General features: G+C 45.0%; 6 protein-coding genes across 6 annotated transcripts; 3 read left to right on the forward strand and 3 right to left on the reverse strand.

The window, feature by feature from the left end:
- Positions 1–857: 857 nt before the first annotated feature.
- AOL_s00080g163 (uncharacterized protein) lies at positions 858–2,676 on the reverse strand (the record flags this gene model as incomplete). Its single annotated transcript, XM_011124538.1, has 4 exons — positions 858–1,180; positions 1,236–1,380; positions 1,434–2,497; positions 2,580–2,676. 4 exons carry the CDS (start codon positions 2,674–2,676, stop codon positions 858–860), a joined length of 1,629 nt encoding a protein of 542 aa, XP_011122840.1.
- A 2,843-nt stretch (positions 2,677–5,519) lies between these two features.
- On the reverse strand, positions 5,520–6,134 carry AOL_s00080g164 (uncharacterized protein; the record flags this gene model as incomplete). Its single annotated transcript, XM_011124539.1, has 1 exon — positions 5,520–6,134. The coding sequence occupies one exon, from the start codon at positions 6,132–6,134 to the stop codon at positions 5,520–5,522; it is 615 nt and encodes a 204-aa protein (XP_011122841.1).
- Positions 6,135–7,690: 1,556 nt separating this feature from the next.
- On the forward strand, positions 7,691–10,340 carry AOL_s00080g165 (uncharacterized protein; the record flags this gene model as incomplete). Its single annotated transcript, XM_011124540.1, has 14 exons — positions 7,691–7,819; positions 7,907–7,967; positions 8,042–8,082; positions 8,142–8,145; positions 8,207–8,314; positions 8,383–8,502; positions 8,560–8,727; positions 8,785–8,817; positions 8,875–9,306; positions 9,362–9,753; positions 9,813–9,912; positions 9,981–9,992; positions 10,049–10,093; positions 10,150–10,340. The coding sequence occupies 14 exons, from the start codon at positions 7,691–7,693 to the stop codon at positions 10,338–10,340; spliced, it is 1,836 nt and encodes a 611-aa protein (XP_011122842.1).
- A 3,343-nt stretch (positions 10,341–13,683) lies between these two features.
- On the forward strand, positions 13,684–15,045 carry AOL_s00080g166 (uncharacterized protein; the record flags this gene model as incomplete). Its single annotated transcript, XM_011124541.1, has 3 exons — positions 13,684–13,928; positions 13,993–14,422; positions 14,491–15,045. The coding sequence occupies 3 exons, from the start codon at positions 13,684–13,686 to the stop codon at positions 15,043–15,045; spliced, it is 1,230 nt and encodes a 409-aa protein (XP_011122843.1).
- Positions 15,046–17,049: 2,004 nt separating this feature from the next.
- AOL_s00080g167 (uncharacterized protein) lies at positions 17,050–17,683 on the forward strand (the record flags this gene model as incomplete). The annotated part of the gene is made up of 3 exons (XM_011124542.1): positions 17,050–17,062; positions 17,156–17,544; positions 17,666–17,683. 3 exons carry the CDS (start codon positions 17,050–17,052, stop codon positions 17,681–17,683), a joined length of 420 nt encoding a protein of 139 aa, XP_011122844.1.
- A 387-nt stretch (positions 17,684–18,070) lies between these two features.
- On the reverse strand, positions 18,071–22,305 carry AOL_s00080g168 (uncharacterized protein; the record flags this gene model as incomplete). The annotated part of the gene is made up of 6 exons (XM_011124543.1): positions 18,071–18,600; positions 18,679–19,727; positions 20,210–20,673; positions 20,771–21,680; positions 21,749–22,191; positions 22,258–22,305. The coding sequence occupies 6 exons, from the start codon at positions 22,303–22,305 to the stop codon at positions 18,071–18,073; spliced, it is 3,444 nt and encodes a 1,147-aa protein (XP_011122845.1).
- Positions 22,306–23,570: the final 1,265 nt, after the last annotated feature.

The raw sequence follows: 23,570 nt of genomic DNA on the forward strand, positions 1-23,570 counted from the left end.
ATTCATGCAATCCACCCCGTTCCACAATTCTCACGAAACATCATGCATCAATATAAAACACCAGCATAGTCCCACCCATCCGTCTCTTCCCCCTCCAGGGAACTCTCACAGACTTATAACCACTCTCATCTTTGCGTCTTGCGAACGAGATCCGGTTAGGATGGAAGTACCATAGGGAACTCGAGAGATCTCATTTTCGGATGTGTATCTTTTGAGTATAATTCTTACTATGCAATATCAATTCTTTACCTTTTTTTAGAACCTTCATAGTACACTTTTTTGTTCTCGAACGTTTCCCCGTTCTTAGTCTCTTTGGCTTTTTTTTAAAAGGTCAATTGGATCAGGGCCTACGGGATTAGTGTCTCCTTGCGTTCTACATCTTTTCGTTGGCGACCACGGATTTAGATATCATTACTAAGCATATATGCTCCACGCCTCCATTGATAGTGCATTGTATGATCATACGCACAGACAATACCATTGATTGAGAGGAGAGAGGTATTTGGAAAATGAAAAATGAGAAACTGGATTCAGAAGTAATAATAATAATAAAAGGGGGGAAAGAAAAAAAAAAAAGGAAGAAACTAGAAAACGCCCATGCATGCCTTCATAATGTTTCCCTTCTATAAAAACGACCGCTCATGTTCTTGAATAACCGTTTATGCTCTCCTAAAAAACGACCGGCTCCTGATCCTAGACTCTCATACTGCCTCGATTCCTGCATGACTTTGCCCCCCTTAAGTTTTCACTACATTAAAAATCACTGTATCGTAAAACAATCCATGCTCACCAGCACATGTACGAAACGAACGTTCCTAGCTTTCGCCTTTCAACTTCCTGCCCTACTTATAACTACACTAAAAAGTCGGTGCCCGCCGTATCCCCGCCGATCCACTATCATACCTTACGAACAACTCATCGATGAAATGTGCATGTCTGATACCCGGATACCTCGCCTCTTTGAAAGCATCGATCGCTTCCTGTGCCGAATACCCCAGCTTCTCAATCAAATACGAGCAAATAAATAGTCCAGTACGATTGAAACCATAATGACAATGAACTGCTATTAAGCCAGTGGTAGGGTTTGGTGGCAGAGGGTTCTTTTCAAGAATCGAGTCTATCAGAGAGATAAAAAGAGATACTTGGTCGAGAGTTGGGGGTAGTTTAGACTTTGTCGAGACTGGTGACAATAGTTAGTATGTTTCAAGGTGAGCAATGAGGCAAAGGTGACATACACTTGTGGTATGTGATGTGAGATCCATCAAAGGAGGACGGAATATATGGCGGGTCCTCAAACGAGATGTCGACGATATGCGACACATCAGGATTCGCTTCGATGAATGCCTGTGGGTTATGAATTGGGTCATTCTGCCGTAATGTCTATTCTCTTGTTAGCGAGGTTACTGGAGTACTAGGCGTTCCTTGAAACCCACCTTCATAGCCTTAAACATACTCGTCCCAATCCTCCCACTAACACTACTAGTCATCATCCACTTCTTCTCATTTTTCAAGATCCATTTGCCCTCCTTTAACATTTCCAACTGCCATGCCATCGACAACTGTTCACTCACAAACCTTGTGAAGAACTCGGCAACGACATGGCACACATGATGATACTTCTCGTACAACACCCCGTGCCCTGCATCCGGCAACTCAACTTGCTTAAACTTATTCTTCCGTTCCTGATTTAGCAGAGAAAAGTACCCAGCTATGATGTCTGCATTTGCCGGTGGCGTCGCATGATCGTGTTGCGCAGTAATTAGCAATATCGGACATTGTATGTTCCTCCACACCTCTGGGTCCGGCGTTAGGAAGCCCCTTAGCACCCTCAAAGCCGTCGGCGTTCTTGATCGTTCATTAATCAGCAATTGATACTCTCGTATTGTCTTCGGTGACGATGGTGACGCAAAACGCTTGACACTGGGCGAGTTCACACCTCCCCTCCGGTCCAAGAATCTGTAAGTGTCAAAGACAATCCGAGGCAACGTCGTGATCAAATCCCTTTGTTTCTTTTCCTTATCGGACAATTCGGCTTTCGGGCATATTCCCACAAATCCGGCACATCGATCCGTAATTTCGGAGTTCCCACTGCCGAGTAGTGTAGCCAGGATGGAGCATCCCATAGAGTGCCCTACAACGATGAACTGCTGTTCGGGTTCCAAATATCGCTCAACGATCACACTAACTAATTCGGCGAAGGCGGCTGTTGAGTATGCCTCCCACTCCTTCGGTAACATCTCGGAACCACCACAACCGGGAAGGTCTATCGCCAATACATGTGAAACATTGATAAAATACTCCAGCAGATACTGGAATTGTCCAATTTGTCCACCAAGGCCATGAAGGAATACGATTAGTGGTAAGTTAGATGGGAGTTTAGCTGCTTTGCGGTGTAGATGATTGTATATCCGAATGGAAGGGTAAGTGTATTTGGTAGTCTTGAAGGATTCAAGATGGGTGTTGTCGATGATGTGTGGGGTATCGACTGTCTTTGACGCTGGCGAGAGTTAGCTCATTCGTTCGCTCAAGGAGAACAAGTCCTAACAATTTTAGGAAATATATTGAATGAAATGACCTACTTATTATGCGGCCATCGAACTTTTGTTCGTCCTGCGCCTTCTTACTAGTCGCCCATCGTATTACCGGCCCAATACCGCAAAGAGCAGCAAGGGTCATGATGATGATTCGTTGGTGCCCGATCCAATCGGTATTCAGGTGTGTGATGGTTGCGAGTCGGGAAACAAACGACGAAACCTGGCTTCTTATGACGACACCAAGTTTTGGTATTACAGAAAAATCCCCATTCGAAGCGGCAGCTGTAGGTAATGCGAAGGCCGTAAAAAGAATGAAAACAAGGAACGGAGAGTAAGAAGTGGAGAAGAGGTTGGAATGGGTATGAAAGGGATGAGAGGAAGGGTGAAAGGAGGAGGAGGCAACGTTCCGAAAGGAGTTGGAAGGCATCGCTGGGGCATATAAGATTGTAATTATAAACGGTTGTATAAAAATTGTGACCTGGCTGGCTAATCGCTCTATTCGAATAATTCAATAACTTGTAACGTAACAGTTTGTAACCATTACCATATAACTTCGATTCCCTTCCTGTAGTGGAATCATCCGGCCATGCAGCCAGTTACACCAGCCACATCGTTGCACGTACGTACGTGCTGCTCTATGCTTGGGCGGAGACGGGTTGGGTGTACTGGGAACTTCTAGGTATGCGGGTTCATACCGTTTTGTCGTCAAATTCCGAGCTGGACTGTATCATGCATCTGGTGGTGGAGGTTGTAGTAGAGATGAGGAAGAAAAAGAAACTTGCGCCGATTGGGTCAACAGCTGTTGGTTTGGCGGCCGACAAACCGGTCCAGATTGATCCATTCGATATCGTGCCCTGGCAAACAGCCGCCATTCGACCAAAAACACCCGTGATGGTCGGTTTCTCTAACTTGAACTTTCTCTCTCTTCCTCTCTCTTTCTCATGTGCACCAGCCGGCTCTCGGATAATGACATCCACTTGGCCAAGACTTTAATTGCCTAAGTATAAGATTATGGTGACATTAGATCGACCGCCGGCCGCCCAAGACGATGCAAGGGACAGCTGAGTAGCACTTTGTTTGATATTCGGGTTCCATGGGCCCATCCGTCGCTTTCAGTCGGCAATCTTTCGCCGTATGGGTTCAATGCTATACAATTGTATAACACTCGGTGGTTGCGGTTGCGGTTGCGGTTATGGTTGTTCAATGCAATGTCGGTTTAGGCTTCGAATGCATCCTTTGACTGTACCGGGACAAGCCCTGGTCCTGCCACAAAAACCGGCTGACTTGCACTGACATGATCCTCTTCTGCCTTTTGTAGAATCCACGTAAGACCCGTTGAGTTGAGGCAGGTTTTTTTTCGTTTCGGCGTGTCAGATTTGAAGCCTCGGCCACGTGCCCCCGCTAGGATATCGATATATCCCGGGCCGGACTATTCTCGCCTCGTTCGAAAGACCCATAAGATCACACAAGACGACCAAGGAATGAGCAAAGGAATATTTTTCAGGGAAGCAGGTAGTATGTATGTGAGAGACGAGGCTGAACGGGGTTTTCCAGGACAGGAGTAGCTCGTAGATTGCAATTAATGTAACGCAATAGGGTGTTCGATGTTGATTGGGATGGTAGCGTTCCCAGACGCATCGATGGTAGGGTATTTATTATATTAATCCGCTCCGTCCCTTGTAGCCGGCCGTTTGCGGCAACTTACAGCGGCGGATCTGGGGTAGTTCAAGGGCAGTATATGCTAGTAAAGTTCATATTCTCCCTGTTCTCCATTCATTTCGTTCATGTTTCGCATAGAATTTATAAAAATGAAGATAACGGTCGTTTGGTTTCGCTACTGGTATACCGAAGTGAATCGTGAACCTCAGGAAGCTTTAACCGGAGTAGTTTACAGACACATGTACAGCAGAGACAACACGTATATTTAATCGATTTGTCGTGGGTGAAAGTACGGGAACCAACAAGTACCAAGGCACCTACTACTTAGTACTCAGGTAGTATACTCAAGTATACGTAAGCGCACTATGATCTTTGAATTGATTATTGATTATCTATTTGACGTTTATCTATTACCTGAAGCCCGAATTGAATTGGGAGTGACACTATATATATATATATATTTGAGTAGGTACCAGTAGGTGGGTTTGTACCAACGAGACTCGACCGATACATGATGTTTATCTACTTAAGTATTTAGGTCGGTACGCGCATACTAGGTACGTACTACGTATCAATTATGCAGACGGTGACCCAATATTAATATTAATCAGTTCGTCAACTACCGGAACCCAATTTCCTTCGAAAAAATCAAGTCGAGCAAATATACGAGCAGATCAGGCCACAGGCTTGCAATTGAAGCTTAAAAACGGTAGTACTATAGTATGGATGACATCAGGTATGCTCTAAAAAATCAATATATCCCAGCGAGGAATAATTTCTGTACAGCAAAAACACTTGTAATAGCTAAAGGCCTTAAGAGCTTGAGAGAACAGTACCAATCTATTTCATTATTGCAAATGACATCGTGCAACGGCCCCGAATTCACGGTCAGATCCCTGCAACTGCCCAAAATCATGTCTTTCCCATGATCGGTTCAAGTTTAGCCACCATCACCGACGCCTGGGCGGAAGCCGAAGTGTCCCCGTGTGACTGCTGGATGTTATCAAGTTGCCGTATGACCGACTTAACGGTCCGTCGTAAAGCATAGAACGAGAAAATACGCGCATTATCCTTATGAATTGTCTGGTGAATGGCATGCTGGTACCGTGTACGCTCTCTAGCATTCTCACCAAAGATACACAGTATGTGAGGGTAATGCTGGCCCAACAAAATATTGAAAAGCAGTCGGCTCATACGGCCATTTCCGTCCAAGAAAGGATGGATATAGACAAAGCGTAGCTTTAAACTAGCTGCTGCTGCTATAGGGTCTTTTACAGAAATTTGCTGAAAGTTGCAGAAATCCTCGATCCATCTCGCCATCAATGGTTACACCTTCTCTAATGATACTGGGCTTTCGACGCCTCCCTCTATCGTAGGTCGACCGACCTGAACCGCAACCTCTCGGTACTTTCCTTGGTACCCTTGTTCGCCTCTCGCCGCCGGGATCCCTCGCAAGAGAACCTTATGCGCTTCGAGTAGGATTGCTTCAGTCAAGAAATTTTTTGATAAAGTTTTCTGTAGGTATAGATAGGCATGGACATGCTGAATAACTTCTTTCCTATGTAGAATTTTGGAGAATCGTGAGGGTTGTGAGAGAAACTCTTCATCATCTTCAACAAATTCGTCTGCCAAAATTTGTTTGACAATCCGCCATGTCTCGGGTTTGTTCAAGCCAGCGTCTTCGATGGCGTTAGAAAAATATATAAATTCGGCCAAGTCGTTTTCAAAGCCTTCGGTTGAGTGTTCATTGTAAAGTTTCGATATGAATAGGCTGGCCTCCCGAAGGATCTCCGGCCCCTGTCGCAGTGCTTGAAATTCGGGATTAAACCATGGGGGAATTGCGTAGTTTCGAATTGAAGTCCTGTATTCTACTTGTGTAAGTGTGCAATCCGGCACTGGGAATATATCCCGAATGGGTGTTTTCTCGTATTCCTTGGACATTCTCGAATAAAAGATACGTGAGCCCCGGGCTACGAAATTGCAATAAGTTTGAGGAGTAGTACGTATTGGTAGTGAATTATGAGGATGGGAGAATAGAGAAACAAGGCCTCTTTGTATCCCCGGATTAATTTAAAGATCTACAACATTTACCCTGCGATAGGAGTTAAGCTGATCGTTATAGATATATAGGTTTTTTTGTCTTGCATGTGGTAGTTGATCTTTCATTTAATCTCGAAGACCTTCCATAATTTACTTAAGGGTAAACTAAATTTAGAAACCGGCGTTGACAATGTACTAGAATATATAAACCCGCGTACTCGTGGGAAGTTGGTTCGTCTAAAATGTAATTTTGAAGTTAAAGGCCGCATATTCACGATTGGCGGATCGTCGATATAAGAGCCTAGAGGTTATACTTGTTGTATCGTAGTTATTATATCCGTTATTATTCCCATCAAACGGAAGTCTAACATGAATATGGTAAAGAAATTCCGATCATAAGGCCTCAAGGATCTCTATATAATACATATCGGAGTTTCGATTATCATTTTAGTACCGACTTAGTCATACCCATTAATAGATATATATCTTATATCTGCCATATGACCATATACGCACGTGGAATGATAATTAGTGAACGTTAAAGTTTAACCGTTGATATTGCCCAAAATAGCCGGACAGGTTAGTGGTGCCTACAGCCCCACAGCTATAGATCTCGACCTATGAGCCGGCCTAGCTATATTTTGAAAGTTATAGACGACTTATATATAATTATATAGACCTGTGAGCTATATACGTTCCATATCTACATGTTATACTGTGAATTGCATCCGATGTGTGTTGTTTTTGTTAGAATTTTCATAGGCAAAGTTCGAAGAAACATTCGACAGCAACGGTCGTTACGAGCCACAAACTAGTTTGAAACCTCGGCACGAATAGCTCGGCCGGGCTTTGCCAAAGCTCCCCGCACGATACAGAGCTAGCTACTCGGTAAAGCTGCTCTTGGTGCTGCCGCATTCGACATTCTTCAGGCCACAGGGCCAATGAAAACAGCCGTATTGGCAATGTCACATTAACCATGTCAACGCCAATGCCAATGCCACTCCGGCAGGCCACAACCGCGACCACTCATTCGATAAGGTTACGGGCAGCCGCTAGTTCGAGACGAGGCCGGACTGTACTTCAAACGAGGGGCAGCTGGCAGCTGGCACCTGAGGAATGAACGCCAGCCAACCGGGAAAATAGCAGGGTAAATTGGTCTTGTACCATGTCTCTGTGGCCATTAGTGCCGTCTACAAGTGCGATTTGAGCTCAGGTTAGGTAACTTGCGGTTGTTGGAATCGAATCAAATCATGATTCGGCCGCCGGATTAAAATGCTGCTTATTCTTTAAACTTCAAATTCTGAGCTCAGCCGGTTGTTTCCTCTCGAACTTTGCAATTGATACCTCCTCTCCCTCCAGCGCACGCGACATCTCTTTCTTCGCCTTCATCTTTATTTCTATTGTCACTACTCCCAGCCAATCTACCCCACAATCTTGCCTAGATTGATCCGTTCAAAATGGCGGGGACAAGCCAATTTATCCAGTTCAAAGAAATCCCATACGGGACAAAACGAGAGGACGGTTCCTTGATCCTCAATCGCTGGTCTGCTACCGTCACCAACGATCATGAGTTCGCAGCTGCTCAGGTACATACTTCAATCTCATCTCGTCTTTATTGATAATCGGTTTTATCCAATTGATCCCGGTTAACCCATGTTCCTCGGTTGAACTAGGCCCAACTGTATGCTGCAGGCATCAAAAACGAGCATGACATGAAGCTCAAGCCACATATCGGTGAGCCACCGATTCGAATCGCTATAGCTAGCTTGCATCCATTCGCAGCATCGACCTTACACTTTGCTTCGTAGGAATTTCACCTGTTTGGTGGGAAGGCAATCCGTGTAACACTGTAAGTTTATTCCATTCAAAAGAAGATGTGTGATATCACAATAACTAATAACAGTGTAGCACTGTGAGTTCGCTTTGATTCCTGTGAAGTCCAAAAACGATCAGAGCATCTTACAATCGCATAGTGCTCGATCTTGGACGTGCTGCCAAGGCTGCTGTCGACAAGCAGGGTTTTATCGGATGGCTTTACAGTCCCAATGGAATATCGGACGCTATCACGATGGGTCACGAAGGTTAGTATTTTCATTTTTTGTAATCTTTAGGAACAGCAATCATATATACTAACAGTTTTATAATTTAGGGATGAGATATTCTCTTCCTAGTCGCGACCTTATCGCTGATAGTATCGAATCAGCCACATGTGGCCAGCTCCATGATGGCAATATCTCGATTCCCGGTTGTGACAAGAATATGCCAGGCTGTAGGTACCGGTTACGCTATTATGCTACCCGTAAATAAGCTAAACCAATATTCATAGGCATCATGGCAATGGCTCGTCATAACCGTCCCTCCGTCTTGATTTATGGGGGCACAATCCTTCCGGGAAAGAAGACTAAAAGGTTTCCACAAGGCAGTAATGTATCATCATGCTTTGAAGTCCTTGGTGCATTCCACTATGGCAATGCATCGAAGGAAGAGTTGGATGGTAAGATCATTGAGTTTTCAATTTACCGAGGTCTTGACTAATAACCATAAACTATAGACGTCACGAGACATGCATGCCCCGGTCCTGGCGGTATTCATTATAACGATCCATTATCAAACATTTAAAGCGTCATGCTAATAATTTTAGGCTGCCCCGGTATGTTCACGGCGAACACCATGTCCACCGCTATGGAGGTCATGGGCCTCACCCTCCCGGGCAGCAGCAGTATCCCGGCCATGACTCTCATCACCAGGCCTGCCACTACCGCAGGAGGCAGCCCAACTCAAGAAGCCGTCATCGAACCAGCGAAGATGCGTGAATGCGAGAAGGCAGCCGCAGCGCTCAGGGTTTGTATGGAAAAGAATATTCGCCCGAGAGACCTTATCACCAAGCGAAGTTTTGAAAACGCTCTCGTTATGACCATGATTCTCGGCGGAAGTACCAATGCCGCCCTTCACTTCCTTGCGATGGCACATACTGCAGATATTCCAGACTTTTCGCTCAAGGACTTCCAGCGCGTTAGTGACAAGACCCCATATATTGCCAATCTTAAGCCTAGTGGAAAGTACTACATGTCAGGTAAGCCACCTATTTTACAATTACTCGTAAGGCTGTGGACTTATACAATCGATAGACCTCTACGAGATTGGTGGTACCCCTGCGGTAACAAAGCTCCTCATCCACGCCGGTCTCATGGATGGTGAAATTATTACGGTTACTGGCAAAACTCTCAAGGAAAACGTCGCAAGCGCCCCTGTTATTGATTTCACAAATCAAGACGTTCTCCGCCCTCTCGACAATCCACTAAAGACCACTGGCCATTTACGAGTCCTCTTCGGAAACCTTGCCCCAGGTGGTGCTGTTGCCAAGATTACAGGTAAGGAGGGAACTAAGTTCGAAGGCAAGGCTAGGGTTTTCGACTCGGAGGAGTTGGCGACTGCCGCTTTGAATTCGGGTCAGTTGAATCCAAATGAGTCAACGGTTTTAGTTGTCAGGTATGAAGGACCAAAGGGTGGTCCGGGAATGGTACGTACCGATTCTTTAGTCAGCAAGCCGAACAATAGTACTAATAGCAAGCTGCTTAGCCGGAACAATTGAAATCGTCTGGTGCTTTGATCGGCGCCGGTCTCAAGCAGGTCGCTTTGATTACCGATGGTCGTTACTCTGGCGCTTCACACGGGTTTAGTAAGTCACCAAGATCAAAAATCCACTTCGAGAATACATTTACTAACAACTCTCGTCCCTATCTTTAGTCGTCGGACATAGTATGAGCGTTTCCAACAATTCTTGATTTTCTTGCATACTAACATGATACTTCTAGTTGTCCCGGAGGCCCAAACTGGTGGCCCAATCGCTATCGTTCAAGGTACATCTTCCCCCCTCATAATTTTCCTCTTATATCGTTCTAACCTTCAAACCTAGATGGCGACATAATCACCATCGACGCTGTCAACAATACCATCAACATGAATGTTTCCGACGAAGAAATCAAATCCCGTCTCTCGAAATGGAAGGCTCCAAGACTCAAGGTCAATCGTGGCCACTTGGCTAAATACGCTCGACTCGTCTCGGATGCAAGTCGCGGTGCCGTTCTTGATGCGTTTGACGATTAAACCCTCTTTGTATGACTTTACTTTACCAGAACGCGAGCGCCCTATTCTTTCTTGTACTCCCCCCTCCCCTTTTACTTGAATATACACACATACCAGGATGCTCCTTTCTATTCCTTCCAATCTTCCCTTCTGGGGTTTTTTCTTTTTGTCATGTGAAGGATATCGGTATCGATTCTAGATAATGGTTTAGCTTAGGTTTGCATGGCAACTGGTGCGGAGATAGACGTGAAATTGGATATGCATTACTTTCTTCGGTCTTTCTAGTTGAATTTGTAGCTGTGGCTGGGCGCATATAAAAGAGCTAGGCGTTCAGCTGAAAATGGGTGTTATGACGTCACTTCACCACTTCTCGTGCAAACATGCCGGTTGATTACATAATATGTGATTTTGGAATAATGAAACACGACAACACAAAATAACAAAAATTAGTCTTAACACAATCGGCCAGGCGAGTCTGGTTACGAGACTTCGGCCAGATGGTGGCCGGTGTAGTTCTCTTATGGGGGGGGCTTGCGAGATCTATACGACCAAAACCTGACGCAATGCTTAGCTTGTAAGGTAAGTACCTAGCAAGGAAGGTGTTTTCGGCAACTTTAAAGGAGAGTCTGGTGGGTAGAGCAAAGCTGGCCATGGTCTCGTAGTGTTATCTGGCAACCAAGCGAGACCAAGCAAAGCCTGAAGTGCTGAATATCGAATGCGTGGAATATTTTATAGTAGGCGGTAGGCCCTTTTTCAATTTGAACGGGTTGATTCAACGGAAGGAGAGGAGCCGAGACTGGTTAGCCAAGTAGAGCAGGACCTGGCTGAATCACTTCTGCGGGTGGCGGTCGATCTCGATATGAAAGGCTTTGCCTTAGCCCCGCTAGATCGCGCGAAGGATCCTAGGAAAGGCGCTTACTAGATTATATTATCGACTTACTCAAGCGTCAGAAACCCAGTCTCGAAGATGGTCTAGGGCTACACTAAGAGGAAGAATGGTACTAAGAGGAAATGCGAGGTTAAGGACAAGCGCAAGGACAAGGTGGGTAGAAACGGCATACGCATGGTATTTAGGGCGCCCCAGGGCCGAAAGCCTTAGTGAATAGCAATAGGCGCTTTATTGCGATTTCATCTTAAACCGCAGTTTATTTTATCATGTCTCGTATGAGGTATACAAGCTGTCGTTCCGTCATTGTGATAATGTGTTAACTCTTTTTGTATTCAACCAATGCTAGTCTTTTTCGATGGAATCGGCATTGAAGATAATTGTTTCTTTCAAAAGGGTTTGCAAGTTTGCAATTGGCCGCGCTCAAAATGTTCCTTTAGCTCGACCTTATAATTATTGTATGAGGCGAGTCGCCCTAGAATCAACTAGCCGACGGCGTATGAAGCCAGGGGACTCCGAAACCAAACCGCATTGCCACACTTTTGTATTTACAGGTAGCCGTAATTTCCTGAATTTGTGAATTTAAAGAGCCTTGATAAATTCGATAAAGAAAATCCATAACCGACAAACGAGACCTCGAGGCCACGAGCTTGACCAGTTACAACGGAGTAAGCATGGCGACCAAGACCCATAGTTAACACGATATTTTGGTATGAATCAAAATATATTCGGATGATTAAGTAGAAATATCTGTGATTGCGCGGAGGGATAGATTTATGGATGTATGTTCCAGAAAAGTGACAGAAGGTTCTCCTTCATGGCCAAATATTACATCTTTAAATGCCAAGATGGACGAGCTAGGCCCAGACTTAGCTTTGAACATCCGAGAAACCGAATTCGACGTCCGGGTTGCGAAATGCGTATTCTGATGTGCTTCTTCTAACAATAGCGAATTGAGTCCCAAGAATGACTCAGGTGCATGCAGCGGGGTGGTCTGGCCCCACCCTTAGTCTCTCGGTTTTCTGGCTATACTCCGTCGACTTAAATAGTATGTGGAAACTTAAAACCTGGTGGATAAATACTTACCTAGGTAGAGTACATATCGACATGTACTCCGTGGAAATATATCGCTAAAGCTTGCAGGGCGGCCCGAAAACCCCAAATCTTCAAAAAAAAAAAAACCTTACTGGAAGAAATGACTGGTGTAGTGTATCTAGTTGACTCTCCAAAAGGTGTCATTTTCAACAGGGCGAATTTTAATATATCTGATGTAATTTCCGGCGAAAAAGCTTATCTGTGCGTGGTATAAGGTTGCAAACGCCTTCGTTTTGCCTGTAAACCAGACAATCTAACCAAAATATATGTTGTCGATGTCAAGATATAACCATATCGAGGGATACGAGACTGCCCTCGAAGCTTCCACTCCAGGCCTCATAAAGCGTGGACCATTGAGCTGCACTGCGTTGTCCGCCCGTATAATTCGGTCATTTGCGTCCTGTTCGTTCAAAAACTTGAGGCTGAGTTCGCCCAGGCCAAGTTTGATCTGATCTCCACACCACCCCTCTTCACCTTCTACCAAAGTTTGTTCGCTAACGTTATGAGCCTCCCCTGATCCCTTGTCGACAACCGCGGGCCAACTTTTTTCTTTTCGCACAAAGAAAAAAAAACGGGACCCAAAAATGCAAGTCTATCGAACAAGGGTAGGATGACAAATTTAAATTTAAACCGCCCACAGCCTATTACATGAGCGAAAGTCCTCTGCCTGGATTTTGATTATTGTCTGGTCGGTTGGTTACCTGGGCCGGAGGCGCACAGAGTACGTAGGTTAGGTACCTAATTTTGATCTTAACTTAGGTAGGCAGAGACTGAAACATCAAGGTGTCTTAGTGGCCCGCGATCGCTCATCCGACCAAACGCATCTGCTATGGGGGTCTGATAGAAGAATCGCAAGATGGTTGTCTTGGGGAGGCTTAGAAAGCTACTTTCTCTTGGCCTACGGTGCACTAAAATCGCGCCAAAGGGGAGCTGTCACCAAGATGGATCCCACAATCGTATGTATGCACCTTGAGCTCTATTTATGCCCTGGTCCTCTTTTTTTCCCTGCTTTACCAAAAGCGGGATAAATGCATGGTTTGAACGCATGATCCTGTAATTCGCAAGACGAAGCTATATTTCATGGTTGAGGGGTCACAGCACACGTCGCACGAAAGAGAAACGGATTTCCCCCCGGCTAATTCAATACAGAAAAAAATTAGAATTTAAGAAGCACTTGGTAGCTCAGAAGTAATGCTTTGGTATTTAATAAGCTCGGGTGTATCCTTCCGATCATAATTTAGATCTTAAGTTTGTGTTCCTTCCGGCCCAGATTCGGTTATCGACATTGAAGCTCTAGCTATCACAGCCTGAAATTCGAAACAGCATCAACGCAGATATACAAAGTCGCTACAGCCGGACAACTATCTATCCAACTAAATCAACATGGCCCCTAGAAGAGGTGGTGGAGGAGGGAGTGGCAGCTCTGTCGATAACCAGTGCAACCGATACGGTGCTTTTTCTAGCGACATCTATAAGGCGCAAATTGGTATTGCAGGTGGAATTCTATTATTATTTTTAATACTGGCATGTTGCACGAGCAGCCGAAGTGGAAACAGAAAGAAGGCTGGTCAAGAAAAGTCGATATTGAGATGGTACCAGTACGGAATCGGCCTGTTCTTAGTCATTGCGTAAGTATCTCCAACATGCATTCTGCTATAGCTTCTTTTGCTTTACCCTAGCTAAATTTCGTAGTTGGTTTATACTCCTGATCGTTCGCGCTGTTCTGGACCAATGTGGCGTCCTCAACTCCTTCGATTCTACTGCTATCGGCACTGCAATGATAGTCACTCAGAGGTTGACTGAAGTATATCTACTCGGTCTCATCCTGTTTGTCGCGGTAAATCGCCTGTTCCAACTCGCCGGCTCAACTAGTCTCAAACGGACAATGGTTGTCCTCGGCGCCATCTTCTTTTCCATCGTCTTCATCTTAGTTCTGGCATGGATTATACTCGCCTGCTTGATTATATGGGGTGTGGAGAGCGTTGATACAAGGTCAGGAGGAAGAGCAAGAGACAGATTGCAACAGGCTTATGTGGTACTATACCTCCTTCTGGCGATATTTGCTGTTATTGGGTTGGTTCTGGCATGGATCCGGTTGGCAAAAAAGACAGAACGCAAGCAGGTGTGTTTTTTCATCCTTAATTTTCATTCAAAGCCAACGGTGTAGAAGCTAACCACAATGTTTTAAAGGGCGTTACGGGTTGGATTCCAGTACTCATAATCTGCATCCTCGGCTTCTCTTTCTACAATGTCATAGAATTGTTCCTCGAAGCGTACGACCCACGAAGCCTCACAGCTATCGGTGTCACAGTCGGCTTCGGCATCTCGTTACTCTTTTTCTTCGGCGCCTTCTTCTCACTTTTCATGATCGCTAGCGGTAGAGGCTGGGACTTCCTTCGTCTACCACAGGATATCCAGCCAGAATACAATATGGGTGCGCCACCACCAATGACTTCGCCGTATGCACAGTCTCCATACGATACTATGCAGAGCCCGGATGCAAATAAGCGGATGAGCTATGCTTCCCATGGAACCGCACCGGCACCGGCACCGCCTTATATGGGAGGTACTGGAATGGCGTACAGTGGTAATGGAGTTTACGAGCCACAGGGACAGACCTATGATAATGGCAGATGGGCTTCAAGTGGATATGCGCCAGTTGGTCAGGCGCCTACGGGGTACAGTGCCCCAATAGGAGCGGCGAGCCGGGATGTTGAGAATAGTGAGTTAATGGGCAGGAGATAAATCAAAAAACAAAAAGAATTTTACGTCTGAATTTAGAAGGAGGAAGGGGCCGACTCTTAGATTTGGGAATATAATGGGCCATGGATAAAGAATTTCTTTTGTACATGATGATATCCTTCCTTTTTTGTTCTTGATCAATTTTACACGTTTTTGTATACAAGGATCCGATTTGATCTTTGAGGAAGGAATACACTGTTTTTCGTGTCCTTTCGAATTTGATCTTTGTTTTTATGAAGGGTCTAGGCAATTGCAATAGGGTATTGGGCGTTAAAGGTTATCAATTAATTATTAACTGTTCTCGGTATATTTCTTCGATATCATTAGCCGTATCATCACGCATCATCAATAAGGATGCATTATGTGAAGTGATTTGAGAGACGTAACGCAAGGGTACAACATAACCTACCATTGTATATAATAGACCGCCGGAACCTGCATATTAATGGGGCTCAAGGCTAATATTAACGGCGCTTGAATGGTACAATGGATGTCGCATCGAAAGGAGGTTCATCTTGCACATTTCCGTGTCGATCTTCAACAAAGCCCGGTTAGCTCAATCGGTAGAGCGTCAGACTCTTAATAACGGGATTTCAACCCAGTTACCATGGTATCTGAAGGCTGCGGGTTCGACCCCCGCATTGGGCTTCTATAGCAACCAGTTTCTTTAGGAACTGATCTTCTTTTTTGAATATTTTTTTTTGCTCTTTGTGGAGATGGATCGTTGAAGCTCAACAAAGCGCAGAGTTTTTTTTTTGGTTTTTTTTGGTTGTTAGTGTGTGTTGAACCAAATTATGTGGTCTCATTCCCCTGCTACCCGTTCATGGGTGGACTCACCAAGGACAGGGTCTGGGAGCTCCGAAAACTCAAAAGGCTCAAAAAAACTTTTTGACTTTTGAGTCGCATGTGAAATATCCCTTCTTCAATCGACAAGAGACGTCAGAGAGTAGGTTATCTCGTGAACAAGTATAAAAATCATTACTAGTCCTTGATGCTAAGCTACGTGCTTATGAGCAGTAGGTAGGTAGTTGCGGCTTAGTTGCATTGTGGACGCAGCTGTGATTATCTGCGTTTCTATGGCATGCCGCCCGTCGCCTCGCTAGGTTACACAGCGCCGAGACCGACACAGAACAAACGACCTTGCAACGCAAAATATGCAACGCGATGCTGGTTCGGTTTTGTGCTGCGTGATTACCAGGCCTTGTTCCAGTATAGAGGCCTATATAGTACCTTAGGTATATACCTATATGGCCATAATGATGTTCAAGATAACTGGATCGAAGGGAGATCAAATCAGGTCCATCTAAATTATGCACCACTTTATACCTATTATTACTGCATAATACAAACTATAATAAGATCACCTTAGTTGTAGTTGGTGACCCCATTCCCTTGCCCTCCTCTAACGCTCACCAGACAATACGCACTACACTGTCTCTCGATTTCGTTACCATTTTCAGTCAGCCCAGAGACAAGCGCGGCTTCACAACGGGTATGGCACCGGAGGGAACGGAAATTGGAAGGGAACGGGAGCTGCCCACCGATACAGTCGGTAACGCTAGCAGCCCTTCCATTCGTCGTGGCAGGGGGAGGCCACCGGGATCAAGATCACGATCTCGTCCTGGTGAATCTGTATCCCCGATTCGACGTAGACACAGACACAGACATACAAGGACTACAAGAACACACCCACCTACTAATTCGAATTCTTTATCTCCTTCACCAACTCGAAGGCGTGGGAGGCCACCTGGCTCACGTAATAAAAAGAACAATGAAAATATTCGACCCGAACCCCACGATGAACGGCATGGCGACATCGAGAGACCTTACGATGGCTCGCCCTCAATACCGGTGCCACCTTCGCGAAGGGCTAGCTTGAACGGGGCCCGGTCCCCCGATGCTGGGAGTCTAGCAGACCCGTCATTAAATCCTCCTGCCCCTCAGACTATTAGACAAGACCACAATTCAACAAACGTTCGGCAAAGGGTGGACCGAATTTTCGCTGAAATGCATGGAAATGGTAAGCAACACCGGTATACCGTGAATGCAATACGGACAAATACTATCAATGATTGAAAACTCACTGAATCTTTTGAACAATTAATTTTTGTAGAGGTGAGAAGGGTTTCGGAAAATTTATCACGAATGACGATTAACAGTTTCCTACCTCGGTCCAACGGTTTACAACTACCACAACCTACGATTCTCGAACCGCCCCGCCCAAATCGAGTTCCATGTTCCCGGCTAAGTCACCGCTCTAGAGGCCCCTCAAATACCGCTACAATCTACGAACCACAGCAGCCGGAACTTCAACCAGTTACACAAGCAACCATGGAGTTTCTAGAGGTACGCTCGGAGGGGTACACAATCTCGGATGAAAGTATGGATTTATCATCAGACGATCCTGTCCTTATCCCAGAGGACCCAGACTGGTTTATACTCCCAGACAACCCCATTGATACCCCATCCAGTGCCAACGCCGATACTATGTCGACATCACAGGTCAGTCTCACGACGGATCTGGATTGTGTTCAATGTTTCGATATCAGCCGATACATATGCGACCATTGTTCGATGATGTACAATAACTCCGTTGTGGGTGAAGTGCAAATATATATCGTAGGCTATGCACGTGGGCTGAGGTGTTCTCGTTGCGGTGCTGTCTGGTGCTGTTGGTGTCGTAGATCTAGAGAGGCTGGTTATGATTCGGTGGTTCGCGTATTTGATGCGTAGCTAGATTATATCAGCACCAATTGGTTAACTTGCTTTTTGAGCGGTTTCGATGTGTACACGGAGTTGGAGTCTGTTGTCTGCATGGGTGCTTTAGGCACGGGGCTATGTTGGAGTCATTACTTCATACTAGTTGATTTCGTGTAAGATAAGTGCACAGAATGCCATGCACGTTGGCAGTTGGTCCCCTCGGGGACTACGGACTAGATACTGTATTACGTCGTTTTACCCGCATAGGTGCAGAACAAAAAATTTTCCGTACGTAACTGATCGCTCCTGAGCAGCTATAGTTTTTCTTTTACAAAAACAAACTCCCAATTTCCCAAGCTGCCCTCATTACCCCAACGCCTCCAGTCTGTGTCTCAACTGTCCTTCCCAGAAATCTATCATTTAAATCATCTTCCATTCTATTCATTAGGGTTATGGGCTTTCCATTCTTCGGCTCTTTTTCCCAAACTACCTTCCCAGATCTTGCAAGTTGTACTTCGGCCTCCGTGGCACCGATTGCCCAATCACCACCTCTGTCGGTATTAACGAGGTCTACTGCATTGGGATCTCTTCTCATTTCTAGGTCTCCACTTTGTAGCTTGTCGGCGAACCCTGGGTCCTTCTCGAATAACGGTGCGGACCACCACATCCCAAAAACTGAAGAATTTCGATGTCTGGTAGTCCAAGCAGCAATCGAATTGCGACCAATAAAGGGAAAGAAAGTTTTGCACTTTTCAACATGAGCATTGAGTTCAGGACTGTGTTTCTCATCCTTTGATTTCCAGGTTTTTGTGTAAGGATGCGGCGAGCAGAAGGCTGTTAAATGATGGAAGAATATCCCTATGATCGATATCACATTCGTTAGTAACACTGTAAACACTAGTTTCCTCTTGGTATATGTCGTAGTATCGGACGTACCCTTGAAAGCCTGCTGGTCTTGATTACACCAGCCCCAGCTATCACAATGATCCTCTAAGACATCGGCCCTAACCATCTCCCCAACTTTACCCGCGCTCTCGATTACACTCTCGATAAGTTGATATCCATCTTCAAGATAAGCTTTATCCCCCGTTTCTTCCCATAATGCACGCAGACCGCTCAATACCACACCTTGATTGTAGGTATATGTCTGCTCATCCCTCTCATCGCACTTTCTCTTCCAATAACTGCTCATATGAAACCCATCCGTCACCAATCCAGCATCATTCGTGAAGTTGCTGCCTTTAAACCAATCATATGCTTTCACCGCATATTCCAGGTAAGCAACATCCCTCTTCTGCCCTTTCCTTTTATCATTCCCATCATCTCCTCCTCCGCCAAAGAAAACCCAAGATTCAGGCGGGTTAAATTCCGGTGGGAAAGTCGTATACATCTGTATGCTCGCCGAAATGAACAGCTCATTCGTAATGGCATTCTTATACGGCTGCAAATTCGGATTCCAAATCATCCCACCGTCGCAAAATAACTCGTCCCATCCCTTTTCGGCATAGACCCAGAACTCCCGAGCACGGAGAGCAAAGTCCATACGATAAGTATAAAAATCCGGATTATAACTTTCGGGGAAAAGGTAGTAATATGCATCCAGGAATCGAACGCCAGCTAGCCAACCCAAAACGACCCATAGCATATCATCATATGCCTGGAACTTGAGAGATCCGACATTTTGAGTATGGTAGAAAGAGATAATATCTGGGAAGTAGATATCTATGATGTTTAAGGTTTCGTTTTTGGGCAATGGAGATAGAAGGATGCTGTGTAACGCAGATACAGCATGGGTTTGCACTACTGCTGCTGTCCAATCGATTGCACTAGGGTAATCGCCACGTTCGGGAGAGAAGAAGACGGATTGTAGAGTTTCGAACGAATGAATCAGGTACCGCAGAGGTTCGGAACCAATTGTTGAGTTTAGAGTTATGCCACTACGCCTGTGTTCTACGAATTGTGGCGATAATGGGATCTGGGCGGTGCTAGACGGTGCTGTAAATATGGTTATCGGTAGAACGCATAGACGCAGTAAATGCAGCCGAAAGTTAATGTTGGAGGGACGCATAATATCAAACCAAAAACAAACTGGAAAAGCGAGAAGAGGAAGAATATACAAGCGCTATATCGTACAAAAACGGGGCTAGAAAGACATGCTATAAAGATGCTATGCTTGATGATTAAAAGATTATGGATCGCGAAGTAAGATAGCGGCGGTTTTTGCGGGGAACAAGAACCCATTCATGATCAGCCACGCCTGGACACGTGCCACGTGTGGTATTTTAAATTCAACACAGAAATTTGCACGATATCAACATGGCGGTAGCTTAGCTAAGGCGAGCTGGTACAGAATAATTTTCAAGTTACATGAAGAGTCCTAACTCTGGATTTTGCTAAAGACGCCACAACAGTTTTGTTAGTGGGGTTTTGGTTTAAAAAATAAGAATTTAATCGGTCTGTTACTTACCGAAATCTCATATCTTCCGTTTTTATCGAGTTTCGAGCGTCAGTTCCAGGTAACAAGGTTATCCGAGAGTCATATTTCAATCCTCCATTCACGAGACTCCATTCAATCCTGAACCCAACTTCGTAATGGCAATTTTCTTCCCCGATCACAAAGATCCATTCGAGTGACGGCTGTCGATCTATCCCAAATTCCTGCATGTATCCATTCGCGTACTCTCCTACCAAATCCTCCAAATATTTCACTAGATGCTCTTGATGCATTTCTACCCATCCCTTGAAATGGATGTCTGTTTCGAAAATACTTTCGACGAAATCTGCTCGGTATTCTGTTGAAATTGGAGTTAAGGTGAGGGTACGGAGATTGGGTAATCTGGATGCACCGCTCAGAGGTATCGGTATTAAGGTCCAAAAAATCGTTTGGGGCCCGGGGATTGGGCCATTTGGGAGTCTTTTCTTAGACTTAGTCTGTGATCAGAAATTGTGGTTAACGCGAGATCAGCTTAATTCTAGTTTTTTGTTTTTTTTGAAAATGCAAGACTTCTAGGGCAATTGAGGGACTGACATTTATCATTAGCAAGGGAACAGAGGCTTCCGTTAGCTTTGAAAATTCCGATGAAATCTCGAAATTCTTGGGAGGAGTGGCCCGGCCACCTTTCCAATCAGGTATGGTCACATTGAATATTAGGGTCTCCAAAGTATCCTTCTGTTTTTCTGTGAATCCTTCTGGCAGCAAGAATATCCCTGGATACTCTACCTCGAGGGTATGACCTAACTCATTTAAATGTATGTCCACGTCCCAGGCCTTACACCTAAACCCCAAATGACGAAGTCCGGGCTGAAGATCCCCAATGAACTTACGAAACAGACAGTTCTCTCCGAATCTTTCGTATACAATATTGCAAGTTTCGAGTTGTAATTTTTGCATATCAATTTCTTCAATGAAATTGAACGAACTTCCTATACCCGAAAGGCTCATGTGACGGAGGCTGCCGAAAGGTAGAAGTTTTGCCATTATGGGCGTTAGACCAACATCCTCGATCATGAGTTCTCTTAGCGGGAGCCTTTGTAAGTTTTTGAAAATACAAGTCTCGATAAAGTCGGTCCAATTAGTTGGCGCTCTCTCCCATCCGAAGTCATCATTTTCCAAACCAATTCCTGCTATTTCGCTGTCGCTGAAGCGGAATCGTGAATTCAAGTCTGCCTCAGGGATAACCGCTTCGCCAACCCCAAAGCCAAAAGATTGCAGCCCCGGACTCGCGCGGAGGATGTAGTGGAGTTCTGCTACACGTTGGGGCGAGTAAACCCCTCGTACCAAAAGCTTTCGGAGACAAGGTAGGCGGTCCTCGGGCAACTTGCGTGCTGGCAAGTTACTTCCATAGGAGAGGATCTCTAGGGTAGAGAGTTTGCTCCCAAGCCCTTCGACTAGTATCCTTTGAAAAAATTCAGGGGAGATGTCTGTGTCCAAAAGCCATCTAATATTGTGTCAGGTTCGATTAGCATAATAGAAAGAAGTCATTCTCGAACGCGTTCGCATTCTTACTTAAAGCCCGTCAACGGAGCTTCCCCGATTTCCATCAGCGTTGATATTTGACTTGCAATCACAAAATCTGTATCACTAGGCCGAGAATCCACCGCTATACTACTCTCCACGGATGCGTGCTCATCGTCCCCCCCGTCCCCATCCTCCCCTTCTTCTTCTTCGCCCTCATCACCATCAATTTCCTTTTTCTTTTCCATCTCTACATTTGGTGCAGCACCCTGGCCTGAGACCACCCGAATCCTTCGAATATACTTTCCATATTTTCGCTCGTCGTGAAGCAGGAGTTGCGTCAACTCAGGGTCCACCAAGTTCACCCATTTCCCTAACTTTGTATTGAACTTATTCACTACTCGCAATTCTATATTTGAATATAAAATTGGAATCACAAGAGAGTGTAATAAGCGGCTACATAGTGCAATGTTGAAAAGATCGCGACGGGGTAGCTATTTTCCAAAATTGTTAATATTAATATTCTGTTACGCGTAAAAGAAGGGTAAAGGCTAGCTTACGTGACCGAGTACCGTTCCAATCAACTCGTTTGGCAGCTGGGGAAGCATTTTGGCCCGGGTCGTGAATATTGGACTCGTAGTTAGTTAAGGAAATATATGAGGGGTTGCAATTGACGGTTAATTCGGAGGACCCTATGACCCTGTAGAGTGGTGTTTCGGCGTAGTATACCAAAATTTCGGTATTTGCCAGTTTCATATGCATATACTAACCTAGAGGACCTAGTCGCGTCATGGTCTCGAGGCTACCCAGTCACAAGATAGCTGGCGGTGGAGGCCTCAGCCGCGTGCACGGGCTGAGGCTGAAGTGACTAAACCGTCCACCAACATGCAACAAGGAGGTAACACAAAATCATGTTAGCGTAGGGATGGCTATACATAAGCAATATTAAGCTTTGTTCAAGCTCACAGAATTACGGGCTCCCGCATATGCACATGAAACGTTTAAAAGTAAAGTTGGTTTTGTCCGGTGTGGGGTGAGTTCAAATATTAGCTTGCCGGTTGGTGAGCGCACAAGCTAACATCGATCTGGAAGCAAACTTCTCATGGTTTACGAAGCTAGTTCGCATTTTAAACCAGAATTGGTAATTATTTCTATAGATCTAACTTTGACTTGTGGTCAAACAGTGTTACAATTGATATTGCGATAACGGTGCGACATTAGAACTCCGAGATCGAGCTGCTTTCCTTGTAATCCCATTAGTAGAATGTAGGATTAGTAAACATTCACTGAGACCTTTTACATGTAGACTGACAAGGAATCCTGACTATATACCCAAGTAGCTAGGAATGCCTCTGAAAACGACATAATTATACCCAATCTAGTTTCAAAGAAGAATGCTGAACTTTTCGGCTCCAGTAAGTTTACAGGATTGGTCTATTCACATGGCCGATTGGTCATGCATGGATCTTTGGGACAAACAGGGCGTTTCAATACTCATTTTAGCATCTTCCGGTGTGACTATTAAAGTAATTAATTAAGTAGCTTATAGAAGCTCGTAGTAGACACCGATTTTCTAGTTTGGGTTTGGGCCTTCTTCCAGTTCTCTAGACTGATGTCTAGGAACTAGACTACTCTTAAGATCTTACTGTCTGGATCATGAATACCTCAAGGACAAATCGAGTTCCCATTCAAACTCATTGACACTTAGGTACCACTATTTATCCATTTAAAACCACCACAAAGGCAGCATATATATTTGGGGCTTCACAATTAATTCGCATGCGCAGGGGACTGAATATAGGAGTACTTGTTGACTTCAACCGCGCAACAGACAGCTTAGACTGTCAAGCACTCGGGAAAACTTTAAAGTAGT

This window comes from Orbilia oligospora (assembly GCF_000225545.1).
Source record: "Orbilia oligospora ATCC 24927 unplaced genomic scaffold scaffold00080, whole genome shotgun sequence".
NCBI lineage: Eukaryota > Fungi > Ascomycota > Orbiliomycetes > Orbiliales > Orbiliaceae > Orbilia > Orbilia oligospora.